General features: G+C 37.8%; 1 protein-coding gene across 2 annotated transcripts in view; it reads right to left on the bottom strand.

Moving 5' to 3' along the window:
* Window positions 1–20,289, bottom strand: part of PPP4R3A (protein phosphatase 4 regulatory subunit 3A) — a 34,863-nt gene extending 14,574 nt beyond the window's left edge. The window contains exons 1-4 of one of the 2 annotated variants that reach the window (XM_010968701.3): window positions 19,242–20,289; window positions 9,697–9,752; window positions 6,524–6,622; window positions 2,286–2,903 (exon numbers count right to left, since the gene is read on the bottom strand). In XM_010968701.3, coding sequence (XP_010967003.1) covers window positions 2,286–2,903; window positions 6,524–6,622; window positions 9,697–9,752; window positions 19,242–19,383 — 915 coding nt within the window. In that variant the 5' untranslated portion in view covers window positions 19,384–20,289. The remainder of the gene's footprint in view (window positions 1–2,285; window positions 2,904–6,523; window positions 6,623–9,696; window positions 9,753–19,241) is intronic. The other variant, XM_074365127.1, reaches the window with a different exon arrangement.
* Window positions 20,290–24,854: the final 4,565 nt, after the last annotated feature.

Genomic DNA, 24,854 nt, shown 5'->3' with positions numbered 1-24,854 from the left:
TTCCTATCACTATTTTTAATTACAAATGTGTTGTATTTTAATTCCATACTACCCCTGCTAGTAGAAATACATATGTATGTATGTATGTGAGTGTATAAAACCTCCCACTAGTTAATAAACTTTCCATATCCACTGCTATAGGTGCTCAAGAAACATTTTTATGAGACTAAATTATTTAGTTATTCCCTTCTTTTCCTACAACATATAAATAGGCCATATATCAAATAGCATTCATTTTCAAGATCCATCTCAGATATATCCCATGAAATGGAAATCAAATGATTAAAAAAGATTCTCTGGACTGCTTCACTTGGGGGTACCAAAGTATAGAGAATTAAGAATATTTAGCAATATTGCACAGAAATCAGTCAATGGTAAGGGTTATGCTTGTGTACAAGGTGGGTAAGACCTTTAATTATACCTTAGTTAGTCCTTGTCAAAAAATTCATAAAACTCTCCTTTCTTCACAGCAGCACTTCAGATGTAAATGCTCAGCATCAGGAGAAACAGAAAGACCAACAGCACTGGCAGCCAGCATTTTACAGAGCATATTGTAGGGAAGCAATGACTTAATTGAAAATTATTCATACTTAATGATTAAAACTGGCATTTTACAGGTATGAAGGCCAAGAAAACACAAAAGTGACAAATCCCTACGTAACAAAATGAGAACCACAGGGAGCTAAAGAAAAGGGCCAGTACCATTCAGGACTATCCAAGGAAACCAGGAATCAAAACTAGACCAGAACAGAACTAGTTCCTTATCAAAGAACAAATGAAAATTGGTACCAGACCCCTTCTTCCATTATCAACCACAATACACTGTGTAGAGGATTACTGTTGTACTTACCAGATTGTATTGCCTATATTATTTGTCTGTCTTAAATGAATGGAAAACATGTCAAATTAGTCAACATGAACTGGAAATATCACTAGCTGCAGGAAAGCAGTTTTGATAAAACCAACTTTTCTACTTAAGTTCATATATATGTATATATATGTATGTATGTATGTGTGTATGTGTGTATTTTTTAAAGGTAACAAAGCCAGGGTCACTGGAAATATAGCAATTTTCTAAAAAGGAACAAATATTAAACTTACTGCTTTATTCATAGCTTGTGCTATCAAGCAGCTCTCTCACTGACATTTATTTGCCTCTTTAACTTAACAAATCCAGGTCAAATAATTAATTTATTTGTAGATCAGAAATAAGGTCTTACAAGATAGTGTCCTTCAAATCATATCACATGTTACTGTTACAACATCATGGGCATTGAAGAAACACATGGGAAGTGTGCAACTCACAGATCTCTGCATGCACTGTGCAAACTTCGATTTCAGTCGGAATAGACTAATTCACACAGTATGGGATAATTTACTGAGAGACTCTGACTTTGAGGGTGTTATAAATGCAGATTACATCTCAGAGATTTAGATTCTGTGTTTTGTACAGAATCCAGCAAACTGTACCCTAGGCAATTCTGATACAAGCACCCTAAAACACCATACCTGTGAGACTGGGAATACTATAAAAACAAAATGTGGAGTTTAACAGGCAATTATTAATAGATACTTAAAATTAATACTCAAGAGTCTTATATAATGTTCACTGCTTTATAAACATGCATCTTGTTTAATCTTCAGATGACCTTAGAGGATAGATACTAATATTACCATCCTTAAGATCAAGAAACTGAAGCTCTAAGAGATTAAAAAAGTCACCCAAGCCACATACCTATTAAGTGACAAGCAGAGCGTAAACTCTCATTCCCGTCTAAACTCCCCATACTCTCATCCATTACGAAAGCATGCCTTTTAGTAGGGAGCCATCCATCTATAACCTGCCAACATCTGCTATATTCCCTTGACCCTAAAACTGGACCTTTAATAATTTCCCAGGAGTTCTATAACTTCTACAGAATCTATATTCTATGTTTAATGACAGAGCTCTTGGCTTCTATTTTATTTTTCTTTCCTCTTCCAATCTATTCTGCTCTTTGCATAACTAATTGATTAATATCCCTAAAATTCTACATTCAATTGTTTTATTAAGATCATTTCCCTGTAATTTCTTCAAGCTAGATTCTTTTTACATTCACCTTCCCTAACCCAAATACAACCTTCTGGTCCCATAGTATTATATATTATAATCTCTTATAATATCAACAAAATACATACCTTTAGACAAAAATTTTCAATTTTTATACTAAAAAGGAACAGAAAATTATTTCTGCTAAAGGCAAAAGGTATCTTTTTAAGTAGGAAAAAAAGATGATCTAACTCACCTGTAACATACCAACAATTTCTACCTTATTGAAAAAGATAAAGGAGTGAAGTGTTGATAACATATTTTCTTCAAAGACTGAAGGGGTAGGTAGAACCATATCTTGTATATACTGAACTCTGTATGTCTGATGAATTTTTTGTTTCAGCTCAGGATCTGATATGGGAATCACTTCTTTAAACTTGGCAGTTTTAGTTAGAAATTCCCTATGTTTTCGTGGTTGTGATAAAGCAGGATCATATTCTAAGCATCCAATGACGTCCATTATACATTCCTCGGAGAACATAACTTCAAAAAGAGCAGTTCGATTCAAAAGGAAGATGCCTTTGATAATTTCATACAAGTGGTGCAGTCCTTCAATATTTTCCAAATCCTCACACACATGAAAAAGCTCTAAGAGCTTTTTAATATAACCCTCATTTTCCAGTGCTAGTGCAAGTTTTTCACGACGCAGGGGGGAAGGTAAGGATGATGCCACAAGTTCTGCAATTTCTTCGAGGCGACTTAATTCACAAGATGGCAATTCTAAACCTGGTGATGACATATCATCAAAACGCTCCTCTTCAGATTCATCTACAAGGTCCTGAGTGATGTCCACTGATGGGTCCTTTCCTTGAACCTATTAAACAAGATTTATGATAGCTGACAAAATATAATCAAAGCAAATCTAAGTGATATTCCTAGATGAATACAAGAGATGTTATAAGAAAACTATAATGATAATTTTCAAGTTTAAGACTAGAACTTTCTTCAAACTTGACAAAATTGCCTACTTTCTAAGTTACATTTCTACAAATAACATACACTATCAATTTTAAGGAAGGAAGTTCAAAGTTCAGAAGTAGAATGAGCTTCCTTATCAGTATAAGGTCAACCAGGAACAGAAACAGTCTAGGATACCCTCAACTCACTGTGATTGTGACTATCAGTGTCCTGCAGATGCATAATACAGAGGCCTGGTGGTAAAGCATCTTCTCACATTTCCAAAGACCAGGGCAAACCCCAAACATTCCTAGCATTGTGCCCTGGTATAGCACCACAGAACTCCTCAAAGTTTAAGTAAAATTCAAGCAAATGTTGTGAGCTTAGAAGACATATAACTGAAAGCAATAAAAAAAAAAACTTATTATTAATTAATTTAGAAAACAACTGCCAAGAGAGCATGTACAAACTGGCTTTGTACCAAAGGGGGTCACTGATGTTGTATAAATGCTGGCTGGTAGCCTAAAAATATGATTAAGAAAAACTGAGTGGGAAACAAGGTGTACCCACACAAAAATGAAACCACATAAAAAGTAACTTCTACCTATGTGTAGTAGAGCTATCCCCTAAGAATACCTGCTTAAAGTTAAGTAACCAAATCAAGGAGGTTTTCCTTTCTACACACCCAAACCTGAACCTATCATGACCCCCCAGAAGCCCTGAAATTTGTCAAACCCCAAATTTATGCCTGTGTAGGACCTTTTATTATAAAAAGATTAACTTAGAAATCTTCACAATTAAACAAATTTTAATGTAAAAAAATTTTTTTACAAAAAGTCAAGGACATATTTTGGAATAAAATGAGTTTTACTTTCTCAGCCCTATAATTTGAGATACTGCCACTAAAGCTACCCATAAAACCAAGTTGAATGGTAATGGGATGGAAAAATTAGGCCTTAAAAGAAATGTCCAGGAAACTTAAAATTGCTCAGCACAGTTAAGAGATATTGATGGATACTAAAAGGAAAGAAGGCCTGGAATATGTCTTGAAATATACTGCAAGGTATACCGTCTCAACCTCAACCTAGTGGACAGTGCCACTGAAAGGAGGCTAGGCACATTGATGGCTTACACGTGGCATGGTCTCAAGTTAGCGCTGGATTTTTTTTAATTATATAAGCTCTCATCTCAGCTTTAAACTCCTAATACTCAAGCTTTACCTACAGAAAAAATGGTAGGGTTTTATTAAACACTAAATTAAAAGGAGAACCCTTATTGTGATCAAAATGCTATTGAGTTAATTGGCAAATATGAAGGCTAAGAGGATAATCAAAAAGGCCTATGTTTAGGATACTCTTAGAATCTGATCTGCCCAGGAGAACAAGGTGGAACTGTAAAAATCTAACAAATATATTTCAGTCTTACTTTCAAAACGAGCAATAGACGAATGAAAATTTAAAAAGGAAAGTAGACTAAGCTAGGAGAGAGCTTTCCTTAAGAGAAAGGCTAAATCTTAGGGAAAAGAGATGCACCCACACATAACTGCTATCAAGAAGGATTCTAGAAAATAGGGAGATTTTTTAGTTGTTTCTAGATCAAAAAATGAGTAGATTTCAGGAAATAAATACACAAGATCTCAGAAAGCAAAATGTGGTAAATTTCCTAGAATAAGCCACGAACCATAAATTAATTGAGAAGCACAGACAGGAAAAAGTCACTGAAAAAAGACATCTTGAACATAAACTATGTAAAAGTTGGAGAAGTAGATCAGAAAAAGATTCTAAAGTAGCCAGTGATTCCTAGGAAAGTTAGTGTAGACAAAGGTATACAAGTACTACTACTTGTGCCCTAAGAGAAAATAACTGAAAAAGTATGGTATCACAGACCAAGGGAAAGTACAGTGAAGGTCTGATAATTTTAAGAGAGCCAGGCATGATATTAACAGGCTGAGTCCAGGTATGACTTAAATATTCACCTAATAGAAGACTGTGTCCAGGGCGGAACTGTTTGTCTCACAAAGATGAAGGAGAACAAGATTTGTCTGAATTATGGGTGCTTTCAGCAAACCCCGAGCTCAATTATCTCACCTCTTTCTATGGAGAACTCCGTATGACAAAATCTAGAGGAACATACTGTAAAAACTGTACTGAACAGAAAGCAAAGAAAAAGCATGAAGAAGGCATAAATATAAATGCTAGTTTTTCACGTTAAGAGAAGGAAAGGACAGCTTAATAGGCAGGTTAGTTTATGACAAACACAGCTGAGTAGAATATATAGTAGAAATAATTCTACAAGTTAAAGAACTGTGCCTTAAGAACACTGCAGCTTCTATTTAGGCAGTGGATCTCAAACTTCAGGGTGCAGCAAAATCGCCTAAAGCAGGTGTTGACAAACAGCCACCAAACCTGGCCCACCACTTGTTTTTGTAAATAAAATTTTACTGGAAGAGAACCACATCCATTTATGTATATGTTACCTATGGCTACTTCCGCAGCACAACAGCAAAACTGAATAGCTGTTAAACTGCATGGTCCAGAAAGCCTAAAGTATTTACTATCTTGGCCTTTATAGAGACAATCTGACTTAGAGGGCTTGTTAAAATAGAATTACTGGTACCTCCTCGTGGAGTCTGATTCAGTAGATCTCAGAATTTGCATTTCTATCAGATCCCAGGTCATGCTTATCCTGCTGGTTTGAGACCCACACCTTGAGAACCAATGAATTAAGGAATCTGCTGAAGATTATTTATTCTCCAGAATAAATAAACATGGAGATAGAAAAAGTGTCCTTAGGATGCAGTGGTCCTTAATAAGAGCCAATGGCTTTAGCCACAAAAGTGCATAAAAAATGACCAATCACAAAAGACAGCGGAAATGATTATCACTAGACTAGGTATCACTAGGGAATTCCAGAATCAACTGAGAACATGCAAGATAAGGTTGAAGATATAGTCAAGAGCCACAAGAGGTTACTGAACAAAGAGTAACATGATCAGACTTATACTTGAAAAAAGATCACCCTAGCTGTGGTACAGATTTGGGAAGATGAATCCACATAAAAGCAATAAACCAGGCAAGAAATGATGGTGGCTTAGTAAACTGTAATAGCAGTGAAAATGAAGATAAGTCAATCCATTTAAGATTTATAACTGAGGGACTGAATTGATACGAGGGATGGAGGAAGGATAAACAGGACCCACAAGTTTCTGGTTTCAGCAACTGGATGGCATTTACTGAGACGAGGGACATGGGAGAATGAACAAATCTCAATGAGATTACGTTCAGTTGTGGACTTAAAACTTGAGATGTTAGTGAGCATTCATGGAAGAGCTCTCAAAGGCAGCTAGATATAAAACTCTATAGAGTTCAACAAAGATCTGGGCTGGGCAGTTTGGTGTTAGTAAACTGAACTTTCCTAGTGAATTTAAATGATCTATATGAAATGTGTCTATCTAAAATTTGGGGTATGCTTAAAGCACAGCAAAAAATCCAAAATATTTAAAGAAAACGTGTTAAAATTTCAAAATTTTAAAATTACCTGACATATTTTCTCCCAAATTTCATCACATCCAGCCTTTTCTTGAAAGCTAAGGGCCAAGTCATAATTCTCTGCTTCAGACCACACAATCAACGTGTCCTGGAGAGGAAAAAAAAGAAGTCTGAATAATTAATATATATTATCACAAACTACTTCAAAGTATAAGGTAAGTGAACAAAGTAACACGGAACTGAGAACAATACTCATTTTTACTTTTTGCAACATTGATATTAATTAGCGATGCCTTTTCATACTTCGATTTATCTAATGTATAAAATGAAAGCAATGTTCTCCTTAAGAAGTTTAACCAATATATAAAAAGCACTACAAATTGAGCACACAATGTAAGTGTACCAAAAGATACAAACTTTGCTTGCACATTTAGGTTACATTTTATGCTCTAGTCAAAATGCCCAAAGAGGAAGTCTCAATATTCAATAACTAGGGCATGTTAGGAGGATGGGATTAATAATCATAGCTCCTCCTCCTCTCTTCTCATTGTCAGCATCAGATGTTTTTTATTTATGTGGGGTGCTTAAGGCCCATGAAGCCCTTGAAATTATTGGGTAAATCTCTAATATGTGAGCATTTATCTGGACAGAGGTTTTTTAATTTTTACCAAAGTGCTGTGGTTCAAGAAGCAAGATGTTCCTGCCACCTACCACCCTTTCATTCCTTTCAGACAGACTTGCACTTTTTAATGATAAAAATGCAAGTTTGTCTGAAAAAGTTTATTTGAAAAACTACTGAACTATTTAATAAATGTTGTAAAGGATTACAACATAAAAGATGTAATCTCAGCAAGACATTACAATACTGAGATTTCCTGTAGTACAAATAATCTGTATTCTACAATATGCATGGTGATAAAATATTTATGGGGTCTAAGGTATATTTTCACTTACTGACTATAAATATACATGTACACTGTTTCAGAGCAATTAACCATTTCAAGAAAGGGGCCTCTTCTCCAAGAGGGATCTATGAATCATTTTATATAAGAATTGTTGATGGCACTAGGGAGAGCTACATTTGAAAAAGAAGCCTAATGAAACAGCTATCATGTAGCACTTTTCAAGCTGGTCCAAAGAGAACTAGGAGTAGGAATTAGGGTTAGATGGATCTGAACACAATATTAAAAAAATTTTTTTTTTTTAAATCTGACTAGTAAGTAACTGAAAGGAGCCAAGCCAAGCCTGGCTAAGCATCTATCTGGATGAGAAAGGTTCCTGTACTGAGGAGGAAACATGACTAACTATCTTTAACGTATCTTAAAGGACCTATTTGATTTCTAATACTTTTCACTACCTTGGCAAGGACACTTCTTATTGCACAAATGGATCCCATGTTTAAAAACGTGTCTGCTAACACACATTAACTCTATTCAGTCAATTATATAACTGTCAATCATAAGACCAGTAGTCTCTTAATGAATAAAACTGATGTCAGCCGGAAGTAAAAAAAAATGATCCTTTGTATGGCTGTGCAGCATTACCAAGAGGGTAAATCCACAAGTCTTACTCAGAATTTTAAGAGCTCAAAGACCCCTTTTTAACTATCTTTAAGGACTTTACCAATCACAGATCCCAGGCAAGCAATCTGTTCCACAGTGACTGACTAGCTGTTCAAGCTCAAAATAATTTACATTAACACTGTAGGATCAACAACATGTCAGAAATTATAGTCAGTTGGGTAGCCTCCCTAAGCCTTGGTTTCTGTCTCCAGAATGGGTTAATACATACTGTTATGAAAATTGGTGATAACACAAGACCAATTGAAGAAGCCTAAAACCACTATCACATTAGTAATAAGACAGGCTTATTAATACAATTGTAAGCAACTCCTCTGCTATAATGTATATTCAGAATCATTTGGAGGCTTAAATCAGGGCACAACTAGACATATGCCCTCAGTTACCCATTTCACAAATTTTTAGTTTGAAAATTTTTAGGAACTGCTCTTCTCTTTTTCTTGAGGAACCTAAATTTTCACCAAGTCATCTTGTTTGATTATCGTCCAACAACCTATTAAGATATATAGATTTGTCCATTCATCCTCAAAATAGACTCATCTTTTCTTTTTCTTAGGATATGCTTTTCCTCTTTAGCTGACTGAAACCTTGAAATACAAAGTACAGAACATTAAAACAAAATACTCTAGTTTCCAGCCATTTCTATCAAACCAGAAAGTTTTCTTAAGAACACCAAATGCAGTTAAGTGCTAACAGGCCGCTGAACCATCAAGAAAACATTTCATATTGTACCAAGGCCTGTTGGATGAATAAACTGCCATTAAACAAATTTAGGAGTAAGTATCAGCTTTCCTAGGTACTATCTGTGTGAACTCAAGAAAGTCACAATCCTTAGACATCACCTAATGTGCAAAATAAAAACAATACTAACTTCCCTCTAGTAGTATTTTAATGGTCAATGATGAAGCAAAGCACTTTATCTTTATTTATAAATTTATAAAGTAATATATATAAATGTTTTGGTAATTTTAAGTTAATTTCAAGACAATGAGGGGACTGACATCGATTTCACTGGCTTTGTAGAGCACTCACTATTATCTGTGTGTCTGTATTCTGAATAAATACCATTTGATGTGCTGATAGGCACTATGTGAAGGAAAGATATCTCTTGCATATCAGAAGGTTACAAGAAAGAGTATACTCAAACTGAAAGTAGTCTTAAAAGTTGTTACATCATTATAAGGTCCTTTTCAGGCTATGTAAGAAATCAGATTCTTATTTACATTGAGTTGCTGTACAGAGAGATGAATGTTCCTTCCGCACTAGCATTTACAACAGCAAAGGAGGGAGTCTCTACCATTTAGTTGTATTAGTAGCTGATTATTCCATCAGTGATCACTTTTTAAATTCCCTTTAGGTAGAAACAAGAAAACTGTTGCTTTAGTTTAATTTGTGAAAATTAAAGCCCAGTTGGTTGAACATCTGGGAACGTAAGCTTAGCTTAACTCAAAGCAAGTTTTTTTTAAATGACTTATATGCTATAGAGATTGGCAGAATTGTATTTTAGAATCAGATTGGCAAAAAGCATGTTAGAATCTGTTCCGGATTTTTCACTGTAAGGAATGAGATGGTAAATTTTCATCTAATCACCAAACTGAGAGAATATTACGCAAGATAAAACACAACATCTTCAAAATTTTACCTGTTGTTTCTGGTATGCCGTATTAGGATTTATTTTGGACTCTAAAAGTAGAGAACCTAGGAAACAGAAAAAAAGACATTCCATTATATAATTGCAAAGCAGCAAAATTATACTCCGTTTCATACACATACATTTCCTTTTCTGAGTATTTGAGGCACATACAACTTGAGTTGAGAAAATACTACCAATACAAATTTAAGTATAATAACTTGTAACCTAAGAAATGCTTGCTTTATATACGCTTACTTTTAATTTTTTATTGAAGTATAGTCAGTTTACAATATTGTGTTAATTTCTGGTGTACAGCATAGTGATTCAGTTATACACTGCTATATATTCCTTTCCAAACTTTTTCCTTATAGGCTATTAAAAGATACTGAATACAGTTCCCTGTGTTATACAGTAGGACCTTGTTGTTTATCTACTTTATACAAAGTAGTTAGTAGCTGCAAATCCCGAACTCCCAATTTATCCCTCTAACCTCCTCTTCCCTTCTTACCACCATAAATTTGTCTTCTATGTCTGTGAATCTGTTTCTTATACATGCTTAGTTTTAACAAGACAGACATGATTGAAAAGTCAGGACTGGATGGTCTACATAAATCTACCAATTCCTGGGCAGCAGAAGGTAATGAAACAGCACAGTGTGCAGCCAGATGATTGGGGATTAAATCTTTGATATACAGTATTACTTAGAGAAATAACTTAAAATATGCAAATAAGCACTTTAAATAGTTATCTGCTCTTTCTCAAGACTGAAAATAAAAACAGAATTCATTTGCAAATGTTTGAAAACATCAAGGATATAGTTCACTGCCTAAGTACATCCCCAAGTTATGCTTCACTTTTAGAAAGCCTTACATTTCTGTTTTTTTTTTTTTCATTTTATGATGGGGAGGTAATTGGGTTTATTTATTTATTTATGTTTGGAGGAGGTACTGGGGATTGAACCCAGGACCTCATGCAGGCTAAGCATGCACTCTACCACTTGAACTATACCCTCCCCCCATTTCTGTTTCTTAATACAGGAATTACCACACTTCCCCATCTTCAAATAATCAATTTGCTTCTCAGAATAAGCTAACTTGCACATTTTTTGTTTTTCCCCTGGCAGTATCCTAAGACTCAAAATATTAGAAAACAACTACTGTTTAGTGGCAAACAGAAATTTTTGAGACTAAACTTATACCTCTCCCCGTATCAGCCAGTTCCAGTTTAAAGGCAAGTTCTGGCTCCAGATACTTGAGAAGCAACATTTTCTCTGCAGCTGTCTCTCATCCAAAGCTTTCATTTCTTCTCGTATTACACTTAACAGTTGCTTTAACCATTCCAAATAGTGGCTAGACACTTGAGAAAGGGTGCTCTTAACATTTCCAAATTTGACTAGTTTTGCTTTTATGTTAAAATTTGTTTACTAATTTTATGATGCTGTCCCACGGTAGTGATTTAATGCCCATTTACTACTATGTGATTGTAATGTTAGACGACACTGAATACAGAAATAACAGCACTTGCCAAGTTGTAATGACTTAATTTGCAAACACCTTGTGTGCATGAACAGTTCCTTACTTCACTTGAATCCTTCCACACTGTCTGGCACAGGTGAACTGCTTAACCAAAAATCTGTCTCTTATCCTTTCTGTACTTAAGGTAACCAAACAGTCTTCATATTTTCCCCACCTATAGCCTCAACACCCCATCTCTTTGGGCTCTTTTTGGTTCACTGAGGTTCAGACAAACATTCTCAATGTTCTGTAGAAGCCTGTTTAATCTCCATTGTCTTTTTCCAGCTTTTGCCAGAATAAAATAAATTTTCCAATGCCCCTTATTTTCTTTACACACAATCAATGGACTTTTATTTTGGTAATTATTAAGAGCTGTCTAGTGATACATTTATAACAAGAAAAAGCAACAAGCAAATGAACTCCATGCTTAGGGTCCCTTAAAAGTATTAAAAGTTTTCGGCTATCTTTGTAAATATTCTTTCAGTGTTTTGCTGTTTAATTACTAGAAAAAAAATTGCACTCCACTATTTCCCAATGAAATCACAAAGTATAGCAAGTACATTATGGATCAAACATACTTTTAAAAGATGAGTCCTGGCATATAATCATACTCAAAACATGGGTTTCTATGAGAAAACACATTCCAAAAAAAATACTTTGAAATATACCATGTACTCAGAAATAATTCATCTCTAGAGAACTACATAAATAACAAAGTGAAACAATACAGGGCATAGGGGTTGGAATTACCACTTCAAGTTATGATTTCAAGAAACACACACCTGACTCAGCAGCTGCTAAAACAAAAATTATCATATTTCATAAGATGCACAAGGTCTAGTGTCACAGAACCAAACTAAGTAATGCCACTTGAAAAGTCACAAAAAGCACAACCTACCAAAGGCAAAAATTGGACAGCATTAATAAGTGATGCTAACTGGACATAATCACAAGTAAAAACTTCTGTGCTACAAATACCTTAAAGAATGTGAAAAGACAATCCACAGAACAAGCAAAATTATCTGGAAATCATATATCCAATAATGGACTTGTTACCCAAATTTTTACAACTCAGTTGAAAAATGGACAATGGATCTGAACAGATTACTTCTCCAAGAAAGATATACAAATGGACAATACACATGAAAAGATACTCAGTATCACTGGTTATTAGTGAAGTGCAAGTCAAAACCACAAAAAGATGCCATTTCACACCAGCAAGGATGCCTATAATCAAAGACAATGACAAGTCCTGGCAACCATGTGGAGAAGCTGGAACCCTCATACATTTCACTTGTGGGTATATAAAAAGGCATCCACTGTGGAAAAGTTTGGCAGTTCCTAAAAGAGTTACCAGCGATTCTACTAAGTATATATCCAAGAGAAATGAAAACATATGCCCACACAAGTATGTGTACACATACATTCACAGCAGCATTATTCATAATAGCAAAAAGTGGAAACACTCCAAATGTCCAAAAACTCATGAATGGATAAATAAAATGAAACACTATTCATTTATACGAAGAATCCAACTTCTAATATATGCTTCAACAGATAAACTTTGAAAACAAAAGTGAAAGAAGACAGTCACAAAAGACCATATATTCTAGTATGGCATTTATGACTTGTCCAGAATATGCAAATTTAGAGTAAGATTTGTAAATCAGTGGTTGCTTAGGACCAGAAGGAAGGAGGAACAAATGGGTAGTGACCGCTAACGGGTGCATGACTTCTTTAAGAGGACAAAATGTCCTCTAATGTGGTGATGGTTGCATAACCTTGTGAATATACTAAAAAACACTAATGCACACTTTGAATGAGTGAATTATATGGCATGTGGATGTTGTTTAAAAAAAAACCAGCTATTGAGGGTGGGAAATAGCTCAGTGGTAGAGCACATGCTTAGCATGTTTAAGGTCCTGAGCTGAATCCCCAGTATCACCATTAAAAAAAAAAAAAAGCTAAAATATAAATATTCATACAATGGAGTATCGTATAGCAATGTTAATGAATGAATGAACCAAATATATGTGAATGTAACAATGTATACAAATCTTACAAACACGAATCAAGCCTCAGACAAAAGTATATACCATAAATTCAAAAAGTGGCAATTAATCTATCTTGTTAGAAGTTAGGTTAGCTTTGGGCTGATGGGGGAGTGACGGAAAATGAACATGAAACAGGCTTCCAGAGTGCTAGTTACATTGTTTCTTCATCAGTGTACTGGTTATTTTGTGAAAAATTCATCAAGTTGAATACTTAGGATTTGCGTACCTTTTTGATGTATTACACTTACAAAGATTTTTTTTCAAGTTTAAGAGAAGGGGTAAAACAACACAGGGCATAGGGGTTGGAGTTACTACTTCAAGTTGTGATTTCAAGAAACACACACCTGACTCAGCAGCTAAAACAAAACAAAAAACTTGGCAGTGATATAATTATTTTTCAAGCACTTTTTTTTTTTTTTTGCATTTGCTTCAAAACTCTCCTTAGTATCACTACAGTGTTGGGATAACTAGAAAGGAAAAAAAAGTCAGACTGAAAGTCTGAAGTGTTCTCTCCCAAAGTGCTGGCTAACACAAAAATAAGCACATAGTAAATGCCTCTGATGTTAGTAAGTTTTCCTTTTTTCCTGGGCCACTGAAGATGTGAAGGGGAATTATCTCTTCTGAAACCCATTTCAGCCATATCCCATGGCTTTAGTCTAAGATACCACTTTAGGAAATCCAGCTCTGGTCCTCAAATACCATGTCCTGTAAGATGTCAGTTAAGTTGTAGAGGCTGGAACATGGGAAACAGCCTTTTGGGGAGCAAAGTAAGATAACAAGGAAAAGACACATTTCTAGTTTATTTCTAGTTGACCTACTAGGTTCCCCACTCCTATCTTGTGGTTTCTACTGTATCAAGTCATGAGCACTTTTCCAATCAACTGGAAAAGATCCAGCTGAGTGTTAATACACTATTTACACAGTCCCTCCCCCCAACAAGTTTATTTGTATCAGCTGCTATAGCTACAGTAGTGAAAACAGGAGTTCCACTGCAGTAATACATGACTATGAATGGGGATGTAGAGTTCAACTGTAGGAGGTGAGAGACATTTAGCATTGTACCAGAGATAACAAGGGGAGAAATGAGGGAAATGACCCTGAGAAGGAGACGTTAAGTGACATCAAGGGAAGTAAAGTTCTTATTAAGAGGAACACATGCTTTTGATAATGGTTAGATCCAGTATACCTTAATAACTGAAGCACATATGCAAAACAGCCCCTCACACCAATTTATCTGAGAAACACATTCATCCTCTCCAATGAAACAGATGCCTTTATCCCAAGAGGAATTCATTCTTACCCTCCCCAAGACACCACCTCCTCACACATCTGAGAAAGACACTCTGTCACACAGACAAGAGAAAGACAAGCCTACACAGCAAACCCTAATGTCAAGACTTGAGAAGGGCCCTCCCACTTCCCACCTGAATTACTGGGAAGGAAATATGGAAACACAAATATCAAGAGAGTGATGAGGCTAAGGGGAATGCATCCATACACGTAATTTATTTTGTCATTGCAGAATCTATCATTCAGACCACTAGCAAAATCAACCATGCTCACGTGAACTAAAGACTACACCTGCAGAGCAAATGTTTGTCAGTCCATTCCAAAGAAGTTCTGATAGGTCTGCAAGTGTTTATTTGCACATATACTTCTCAAAAAAAAAAAAAAAAAAAAAAGTCCTTAATTCTCATTTACTATTACCAAGACCAAACATCAGCACAACCTTTTTGGAGGGTCATTTGTCTTTACCTACAAAGCTTTTAAACACATAACCACTCTTTGGTCCAACAATCCTTCTTGTAGGAAACTGTCCTACACCCCTCACACAGGTGCCAAGTATATGAATAAAGATGTCATTAGCAGTGTTTGTAATAGTGAAAAACAAAAACAAAACAAAACAAAACAAAAACCTAGAAAAAATCTCTATGCTACCTGTTCTCAAAGTGTGGGGATCTCAAGAGGTCTGGAAAATCAAAACTATTTTCATAATATTACTAAGAGATTATTTGCCTTTTTCATTCTTATTTCTCAGTGTCTACACTGATACTGCAACAGACTGAGTGCAGGAGCAGATGAGAATTCTCTTTTTAAAAAAAAATTAAACCAGACATTAAAAAGATTGTGAAAATGTAAAACAGTGACACCCCTGTCACTAAATTCTTGTTTTAGAAAAACTTTTTAAAGTCTTAGCTTGAATTTCTAATGTGGTAAATAATCAACAGGTATTTTTTGTTTAAACATAAACAAAATCTCTTGGGGACCCTCCATTTTAATAGTATAAAGCTATCCAGAGGAAATTTGAGAAATGCTACTCTACACCACCAACAGGATACTGTGTGAATTCAATGTATAGAGTGGAATACATATAGTGGAATACTATGCCACTTTTATTTATTTTTTGTTAGTGAAGGTAATGGGGACTAAACCCAGAATCTCGTGCATGCTAAGCACACATTCTACCATTGAACTATACGCTTCCCCCTACACTACTTTTACATAAGATAATCTCATGGGCTACAAAATCAGGAGGGCCCACATGATTTTCCAAGTGCACAGACATACTACAGGTTTAAAGTATACACAGTAAGATTTTGGACTTCCATTACCTCATTGTGATGCTGTTTTCTTCCTACTGACGAAACACAGTGCCTAAGTCCTGCCCTTAGCTTTGAGCACTGGTAAGGTCAATGTACTGGAGAGGCCGAGGTTGAACTGCTTACTCAGGAGGGACAGAGCTGGAACTCTTCATTGTGAAATCCTTAAGTATTTATCTAAATCTAAACTAAAGCCAGGATCTACGTTTCTAAACCCCAAACTAGATACTGCCATTCTACCTGAATGTGACTGAATGGGTTTGCTGATATCGAAAACAAAACTATATTATTGAAACTTATAGTATCTCATTTTTCCAGTGACAGGAATTGATATCTTCTTTACAAGTGAATTTTCCAGTATATTAAACTGTAACAGAAGATTAAAAACCTCAACAATTTTTATGGAATGTTTCCTGAATGTTATATACTAGAATGTTTTTCTTAAGCAGTATAATGAACCTGTGTTGGTTAGCCTTTCATTTGTAATGTGTTTCTGGATCATCGTTATCAATACTAATTTTTCTACTATTAACAGTACAGTAATGCCAGTGAAGTGATATTCTGATCATGCACTTAAAAAAAGGATTGAGTGAGTGCTGGTTATGTATTAGGTACTGGGGTAGGCACTTTAGTGTATATTTTCAGTTAATACTCAAAAGCAATCCTAGGAGGTATTTTTTAATATACAATCTTTTCATTTTAAAAGATTTTCATGACCTCAGTATATGAGTGTGTTTGTTAGACTAGGCATCAAACAAGCTGTCTGCTGGCTGGATCCCTACTAGAGGCACTAGTTTTGATTTCTCTGATTTCAACTCTTCAAATGAGACTTCACTCTGTATGTACCAATTACCTTCCTGATTTTCAGTAAGTGTATAAGGTCCTCTAACAAGATAAATGACTCATTTTATGGAAAACCAGAAAAAACTTTCCATTTTGCTCATTACAATAAAAAGAAAATTCTCAATTACCCTGTAGTAGAGAATGAGGGAAGTACATAATAATGGATAACCCAAACTAGTAGCCAATACAAGAACTCCCACGTGTGGCTTTGAGATAAACTGTACTTTTAAGTATCTTTAGGCTAAAAATTGTTTTTATTTTCTTTGAAATAAACCCTGAGTCTAAGTATTAAGCAGCAAATGCAAGTAGACAATATGGGAGTTTAAAACACACTATAAACAGTTAATGATGCTAATTAAATGATGGATACTAGTTTCAAGCCATAGACTAGAAGTCTCACTCAATCCCAAATACCTCTCCCCAACTTCAGTTTGATTACTGACTTTCCTTGCTTTTTAATCTAGCTGTGTGATCTTAAGTTGTTTAGCTTCTCTGAGCCTCAGTTTCCCCATCTGTAAATATGGTTAATAACAGTACCTACACCAGGAGACATCAAAGAATACAAGTGAAGAATCCCTGGCACATAGTAGACACTCAATAAATTTCCACTATTATTCCTATTTGGAGTTTCCTGTTAGGAAAAAAACATTCATCGTCAAATCAAAGACTATTTACAGAATATTTCACAAGTATCCTGGAATTTCCTCTTTGGATTCACCCACTCTTTGGATTTGGTTTTCCTAACAACTTATAAATTTAACAAGGGCACATCAGTCAATTTATTTGAGCTCTCTTTCCCTATTAGATAAAAATTAAAGCCATTTTGTTTTAGTCATCCAACCAGCTCTATTGTAGGGTCCCAAACTTCCAAAGAGAGGGAAGGAGATAGCAGCTATTTCCAAAGTGACAAAAATAAAAATGGAAAAAAACCCTCAAGGTTCCTATATTATTATGAGAGTATGAGTCCCTATGATAATATGACATTACGATTTAGTGCTTAAAATACTTTAAACAAAGGACTTTGCATAATGAGTCTAACTTAACATATAATGGGAAGTTATGTCTTACTAACCTATACGTGCTCTCATCTCAAACAAGTTAACTGAACCTACAAAGCCCATACTTTCCAACTATGTAAAAAGTTTTCCAAACAGGCAAAAATGGAGAGGTTGGAATAGTTGGTTACTATGTGATAGTCATATACAAAATCACACTAACAGTTCACATTCAAACTTGTATTTTAAAAGGCAAATAACAAAGCCTCAGAAAAATATACCCAATGTATTCAAAATCCTTTAAATGCCTCCAAGAAGAAATAAGTTTTCTCCAGTTTTAAGTTATTTTATAAACTTTATAAAGTAACCTGTGGGCAATATACTCCAAATCACCATTTTTCAATTCAAATTGAAAAGCAATGTCTTTTCAATTTCAGAATGGTTAAGTCTTATTAGTCTTCCATAGAATTGGAGTTCTGGGTATAGAGTCCAATAAAGTTCCTTCAAATGAGTCTGTAATAATCCAGATACAGAACTACAATCATAATACACTGAGATTGTTAGCTACTGTAAAATTATAGGCCAATGTAACAAGACAGGTTTTCAAATTCAGAAGAAACAATTTTGAAATTAGTTTTACCGGAAGTGAACATTTTCTTTAAGTGAAATTCACAGTATGCCACCGAGGGAAGTGGCAAACCCTAATAGGAGAAAGCCTTTTAAAACGTGAAACACTTATCTTCAAACAACTTGGTCTTTGAACTTTGAGGGCTGTTTCAAAATATGTGAAGCAAAAGCACTAGGGCAGATTGGAAAGATTTTTAAAGGTATCCGCCAACTTCTCTCCACCTGTTAACTGAAACAAATTCTGAATATACATTTAATCAATCAAAAAGCTCCCATAAAATGATTCCAAACTTGCAGGACACTTACACACTGAAACCACACACAAAATTCTGCGTTTCTAACGAAAGTGACAACTAACACAGGGGGAATACATAAGCAGTATTTTCTCTGCCTAGAGTAGAGTTGCCATATTCATGAACCTACAACAGGATCGGAAAAATGCAGAAGAAATGTTCAAAAAAGTACAGCAAAATGTTCTCCAAAGAGTGAAACTGCGAAGAACTTTCTTAGCTCCGAGGAAAGTTTTCATGCCTGCTTTACAGATGGGTGAACTAAGGCAGGAGATTGGATTAATCAGTGCCTTCTCAAGGTCACTCTCGTGCAAAAGAACAGCACGGTCCGGGCTCCAGATCCCAGGCCCCCGACCTCTCCACACTCCCAGGCGGCACAGCTCGAACGTGCTTGGCTCCACTCGTACCCGCAAGTGCGACTGGGCACTCAAAGAAAACACTTTGAGCCCTCTCCGAGCAGTTCCGGGAGACCCGGGGCACCGGGGGTCCGCCCTCCCCCGAGGCGGCGGCCGCCCCTAGCCCCAGCCCTCCCCTCCATCCTCGCAGGAAGAAAGCCACCGTCTCCAAAGAACCGGCGGGGTGGCCCAGGCCGCGGGGGAGGCGCGGGTCCCGCCAACAGGGGTTCACTCACCGTCGCTCTCGGCCCTGACAAGCAGGGACATTCCCTTCAGCCGCTCCACGTAGCCGGACGACACATGCCCGGTGCCCCGGTCGTCCCACTGCCGGTCCTCGTTGAGCGTGTACACCTTCACCCGCCGCCGGGTGTCGGTCATCGTGCCGCCTGGGGCAAAGGCCCCGCCGGAGTCGCCCGCGAAGAGGGTCCGGGAGAAGCGGAAGCCGAGGCGGGAGAACACCCGCGAGCGGAGAGCTCCCCGACCTCACTGTCGCCGCTGGCCGCCGCGGGACCGCGCTGCCGCCCGCATGGCCCCCGCCGGGCCCGAGCTCTGGGCCCCCGCCTTTCCTCGCCTCCGGCTCCTCGGCGCTATTGTCCAGGCGGCCGGCGAGCCCAGCCGCCCCAAGTGGGGAGCGCAGCGCTTCGCGGCCTCCTGCCCCGCCGCGGTGGAAACTCGGGGCGCGGGTTACTGCCCTGCTCCCGCCTCCGCCATGATCTCCGTGAAGCCGCTTCCCGCGCCGCCGCCTCCTCAGGCCGCCGCCGCCATGTTTTCCTTCCCTTTACCTGGCCCTCCCACCGCAGCCGATGGCTGCGCTCCGCTCCCCGGCTTCAAATGTCCGAAGCCGACGGGCGCCTGTTCCTGCTGCAGCTGCTACCACTGCGCAGGAGACTCCGGCAGCCCCTCGGCGCACGAGCTCTCCTGGCTACTGGAAGTCCCTTTCCCTCCGCCGCTGCCGCCGCCTCTTCCGTCTTCCTCACGGAGCCAAAGCCGCCGCCATCTTGGTTCGCCTCTCAATAGCGGCGCGCGGGGCCACCCAGGCAGCAGCTGCAGGGGCGGCCCCTTAGCCCCACCATTTAAAGAGACAGGAACGAAGCCGGGAGCCTCGCTGCGGCGGAGGCCTCGGACGGAGGCGGGAGGCGGGCGCCGAGTTGCCGAGGTGGCGGGAGCCCTGGGAGAGGAGGAGGCGGAACGCTGGTCGCGCCGGTGACGGCCCGGGGCTCCCTCGCGCTCCTTGCACGCACCGTCGTACGAGCGCGGGGCGGTGTGTGCGTCCGTCGCGCGTTGTGTTCGTCATCAGCCCGGCTCGGGATTCGAAAGGGGCGTGGAGCCCGCCTCCGGCTTCGGTGCGCAGGGGAGCTTCCTGCCCGCTGGGCGCTTTGCGTCTCGGGTCCGCCCCCAGCGTTCCCCGGTGGCTCGCTGTCCAGCCGCCGCTGCCCCTACCCTGCGGAGGCCGGGCGGCTTCGGCCCAGGGCTCTCCCGCCGCGCGCCCGCCCCCGCGAGTGTCCTGTCCGAGCTGCCTTTGGGGCTGTGTTGGGCACCCGGAGTGCGGAGGTCGGTGATGCCGGAGCCTCGCAGCGTCGGGCCATTCTCCTTTGGGAAGAAATTGAAAAGCTTCCGAGAAGGGCCACATATTTGGGCAGCGAGGTCAACGGCAGGTCTTGGGAGCTGCCGTGGGGCATTAACTGGGGCGCAAGTCTACGAACTTAGACAGTTCATTTTCTGGGCCTGGGACCAAGCCCGAAGTGACAAGCCTAAAACGTCTCCTTACAATCCAGCTACTACCTCCGTTCCTTTATCCTTTATCAGAACTGATTTTCTAGCCCTCCATGTTGCAAAAAGAACTTGAGGGGCTTACAAAAACAGAAGCGGTACTGTATAATCAGGATGAGTAATTCTCAGCGTTAAGAACTAATTTTCACAAAGGAATGACATTCTCATTCCTGTCATGCAAATAATAGCCACCATTTTGGGGTGGGGGGCTTTTTACTATTTGCTAGGCCATCTAGGTCATTGCAGTCCACTGGAAATAAAATGTGAGCCACATATGTAATTTTACAGTTCATAGTAGCCACTTTTTAAGTGTGTGGAAACTGCTGAATTTTATTTTAATGGTGTATTTTATTGTGTTGAGAAAAAAAAAATGTTGCCTGCCATTCCAGTTCGACAAGGATCTAGCCATGAGACACAGTCGTCGCCCCAGACAGTGCACCCTGAGGGGAAGTCAGGTTGGAGAGAAACAGGAAGCATTTTGTGCTTTGGATACACTGATCTCTAGATAATTAAGATATATATCTAAGGAAAAATTCCAATGACCCTAGATTCTAACACCTGTCCATACACAGGGAAGTACTAAAATCATTAATTTGAGATGTCTATTCTTTGTGATAAGCAGTAACCTTTTTATACTTGACAAATGTTTTTCCCAGCAAAAAAGTTCAAATGTATTCTTGTCTCCTCCCTTGCCTCTTTGCAGCAGTTCCTCAGAGCTATCTGCCCCTGCAGGCTGTAGCCCTCAGTAAAGTCCCCAAATAGAACTTAACTACCCAACTTTTACTTTGTGTGTTTTTATTTCAGTTGATAGTTTAATGCAATACCTTCAATGCAAATTATTAATGAGACATTTTGAGTTACTTTTTTTCATTCTAAGTTCAAAATGTGATGTGTATTTTACCTTTAGTGATATTTCTATTTGCTGAATTTTCATTGGAAATATCTATTTAGGTTTCACTAAATTTACAATTTAAAAGTAGATTCACATACTGAAGTTATTTCAAATATACTTAATTTTATCCAAAAACAAATCAAGTATCAATTTTTAAATTTAAAATTTATTTCACATTAAATAAGATTTAAAATTCAGTTCCCTAGTCCCACTAGCCACAATTTCCAGGGCTTAGTTCCCACATGTGGCTAATGGCTACAATTTTGTAAGGTTCAGGTGCTTAGCATTATCAGGAAATCTCATCGAACCTGCAATGTACAATATTTTGAGCTATATCCATCTATTCAGAAAGAAGCCATGATAGTGTGACTAGGGCTGAGGAGTTCCCCAAGATGTTGGACTATCAGTTTTAAAATCAGAAGTTGAAACTTCCTCCTACACCATGTCAAATACAAAGAAGTGCCTGCAGAGAGCAACCATTTACAAACAAAACTGCAAAATTATAAAAAACAGAGCAATTGTTTTACCTAAAAACTAAACTGCAATAATTTCAAGCATCAGGGCATGACAGTAGTTTTCTCTACTTTTAACACAGACATCATTAAATTTATTCACATGTTATTACTGATTTGATCCCCAAACCAAACAAAATAATTTGTGGAAAAATCATACTGTATTTTATAATAACTTTTTAAGGTAAATTAAACAGCAGGATTTATTAAATGGAAAAAAGATTTAACTTTGTATATACATTACATATAATAGTGATGATTATGTTTAAATAAACCTTTAAATGTAATCTTGAATAGCTGTTGAGGTGTATCAGGCAGGATTCAACCAGAGAAATAACTAGTAGGATACATCTACGGAGGGAGAGAGAGAGAGAGAGAGAGAGAGAGAGAGAGAGAGAGAGAGAGAGAGAGAGAGAGAGAGAGAGAGAGAGAGAGAGAGAGAGAGAGAGAGAGAGAGAGAGAGAGAGAGAGAGAGAGAGAGAGAGGAGAGAGAGAGAGAGAGAGAGAGAGAGAGAGAGAGAGAGAGAGAGAGAGAGAGATTTCAAAGAATTTGTTCATTTGATAGTGGGATCTGGCTAGGCAAGTCTGAAATACGTAGAGCAAGTCAGCAGCAGGCTCGAAACCCTCGGGCAGGACCTGACACTGCAGTCCCCAGAATTTCTTCTTCCTCAGGGACACCTCAGTTTTGATCTTAAAGCCTTTCCATTGATTGGATGAGGTCCACTCAGATTACTGAGGATAATCTCTTTTACTTAAAGTCAGTTGATTGTAGATGTTAATTACCTCCACAAAATACCCTCAGAGCAACACCTACATCAGTGTTTGAATAACTGGGTAATGTAGCCTAGCCAAATTGAAACAAAACTAACCATCATGTACCTTAGTTTATAATCACTTAATCACATACCTGGCACAAATAGTGATACAATTTAAGAAAATTCCTAATGGAGTTCAATAAGGGAGGTTGCAAATCACAAGCAGTTGAGATACATTATCACAGTGGGTGTGGGTGTTGGATTGTGAATCCAGTTCCTGCCTCTTAGTAACTATGTGATATTTTCAAGTTTCTTAACCTCTCTAACTCAGTTTCCTTGCCTGTAAAATAGGAGTAACAATAACTTCTAAGGGTGTAAGGATTAAATAAGATGCTGATTCCTCCTGTGTGCTAAATATAAAATTTTTCCCTTGAACCCTTGTACCTTCACCCTACACACACAACATAAACTTATAAAATATGCAGTAGAGTCAATTCATTACACAATATTTATACCTACTCGTATCATTTTATGGTAGTGCCTGCTTAAGCTAAAAATCCTCGAAAGAACAAGGCCAAGTCTGCTGGATTGTGCACTCCCAATTCCAGAATGCTCCCTCCACACAGATGACTTCCATGTTTGACCATGAGGATAACGGTGTCTGTGTAGGGAGAAGGATGTGGCACCAAATATTAGAAGAATTGAGCTGTAATTGAGGTTCAGCCACTAAACTGGTGGGTTAGGATAAGAACTACCTCTTTGGGCCTCAGTTTTCTAATCCTGATAAGATACTCTTTAGACACTTCTAGCTTTCAAATTCCGTAAGTGTGCAGCAATGATGACAAGAATGATAGAAATCATTAAATTCTCCCCATAAAGGCAGACCACACATGGGCACTTCCATGACATTCATGAGCATTTTATTACATAGCACCATGTAAAATAAATAGGTGAAAATGCTCAGAAAAAAATACTGAGCAGAAAAATATAGCAATCATCCGTTTTGCTCTAAACTATTCTCATAAGTTATGTAAATATTTAATTTGGTATATAATACTTGTGAAAAAATGTTAGTTTCTCTTAACCTACCCTTAACATAATGTTGTCATTAACAAATCTGAGAATGAAGGTAATTTTAGATAAAAGCTGTAGCAACAACAGACTTTGACCACCGTAGAACTCACTACCACCCACAGTTCATTTATTTATAAAAACTAGCCCACAAAATGCTGACTAGCAATTCTTCACGGATTAACAATAAGCGAAACAAGTGGCAAATTTATTTACAAAGAATAAGTTAAATTAGAAAGAAATTCTGTCATTCATTAGCATGCTTGAGGGACTCATTTAAGACGCTTTTAGGAAATGGAAATCACAATTGGAATTACTATGATTTGCTATCTGTTCTTTTCATTGTGTAGGTTTCTATCCCCCACCTCCCAAAAAATATCTTAAAAGAGGAAGGTAGTTTGTCCTTTCTCTTGAGTAGCTTTTTACATGGATTCCATATGTGTTTATTATTTCTTTTCATCAAAAATATGATAAATAGAAGCCCTCTTAAAAGTACAGCTTAAAAGTACTTTTAGGTAAGTGCAACATAAGAAACCCAATTGGTACCACACTGACATAGATTTATAATAAAAGGAGCAAAAGTCTGTGATGTTTAATTTTTATTAACTAACCGTGAGCTTTATTCATACTCAACTGTCATAATAAATGTATCACTCTAGTCTTAGAAATAGTCATTTATGTGTGTGCCCCAGTGAACAGCAATAAAAGCAGGGTAAGGAGAAGTCATTCTTTTACTAACGATATGCATGAAAAACAACAGGTGGATAGCTTAAGTATTTGTGCACTTTTAAAAATTTCAGTGTCTCCCCTTCACTCTAATCCAGGGAATGCCTTGCTAATAGAATTACA

Source organism: Camelus bactrianus, chromosome 6, assembly GCF_048773025.1.
Source record: "Camelus bactrianus isolate YW-2024 breed Bactrian camel chromosome 6, ASM4877302v1, whole genome shotgun sequence".
In the NCBI taxonomy this organism is placed as follows: Eukaryota; Metazoa; Chordata; class Mammalia; order Artiodactyla; family Camelidae; genus Camelus; species Camelus bactrianus.
This window is presented reverse-complemented; position numbering and strand designations above follow the sequence as displayed.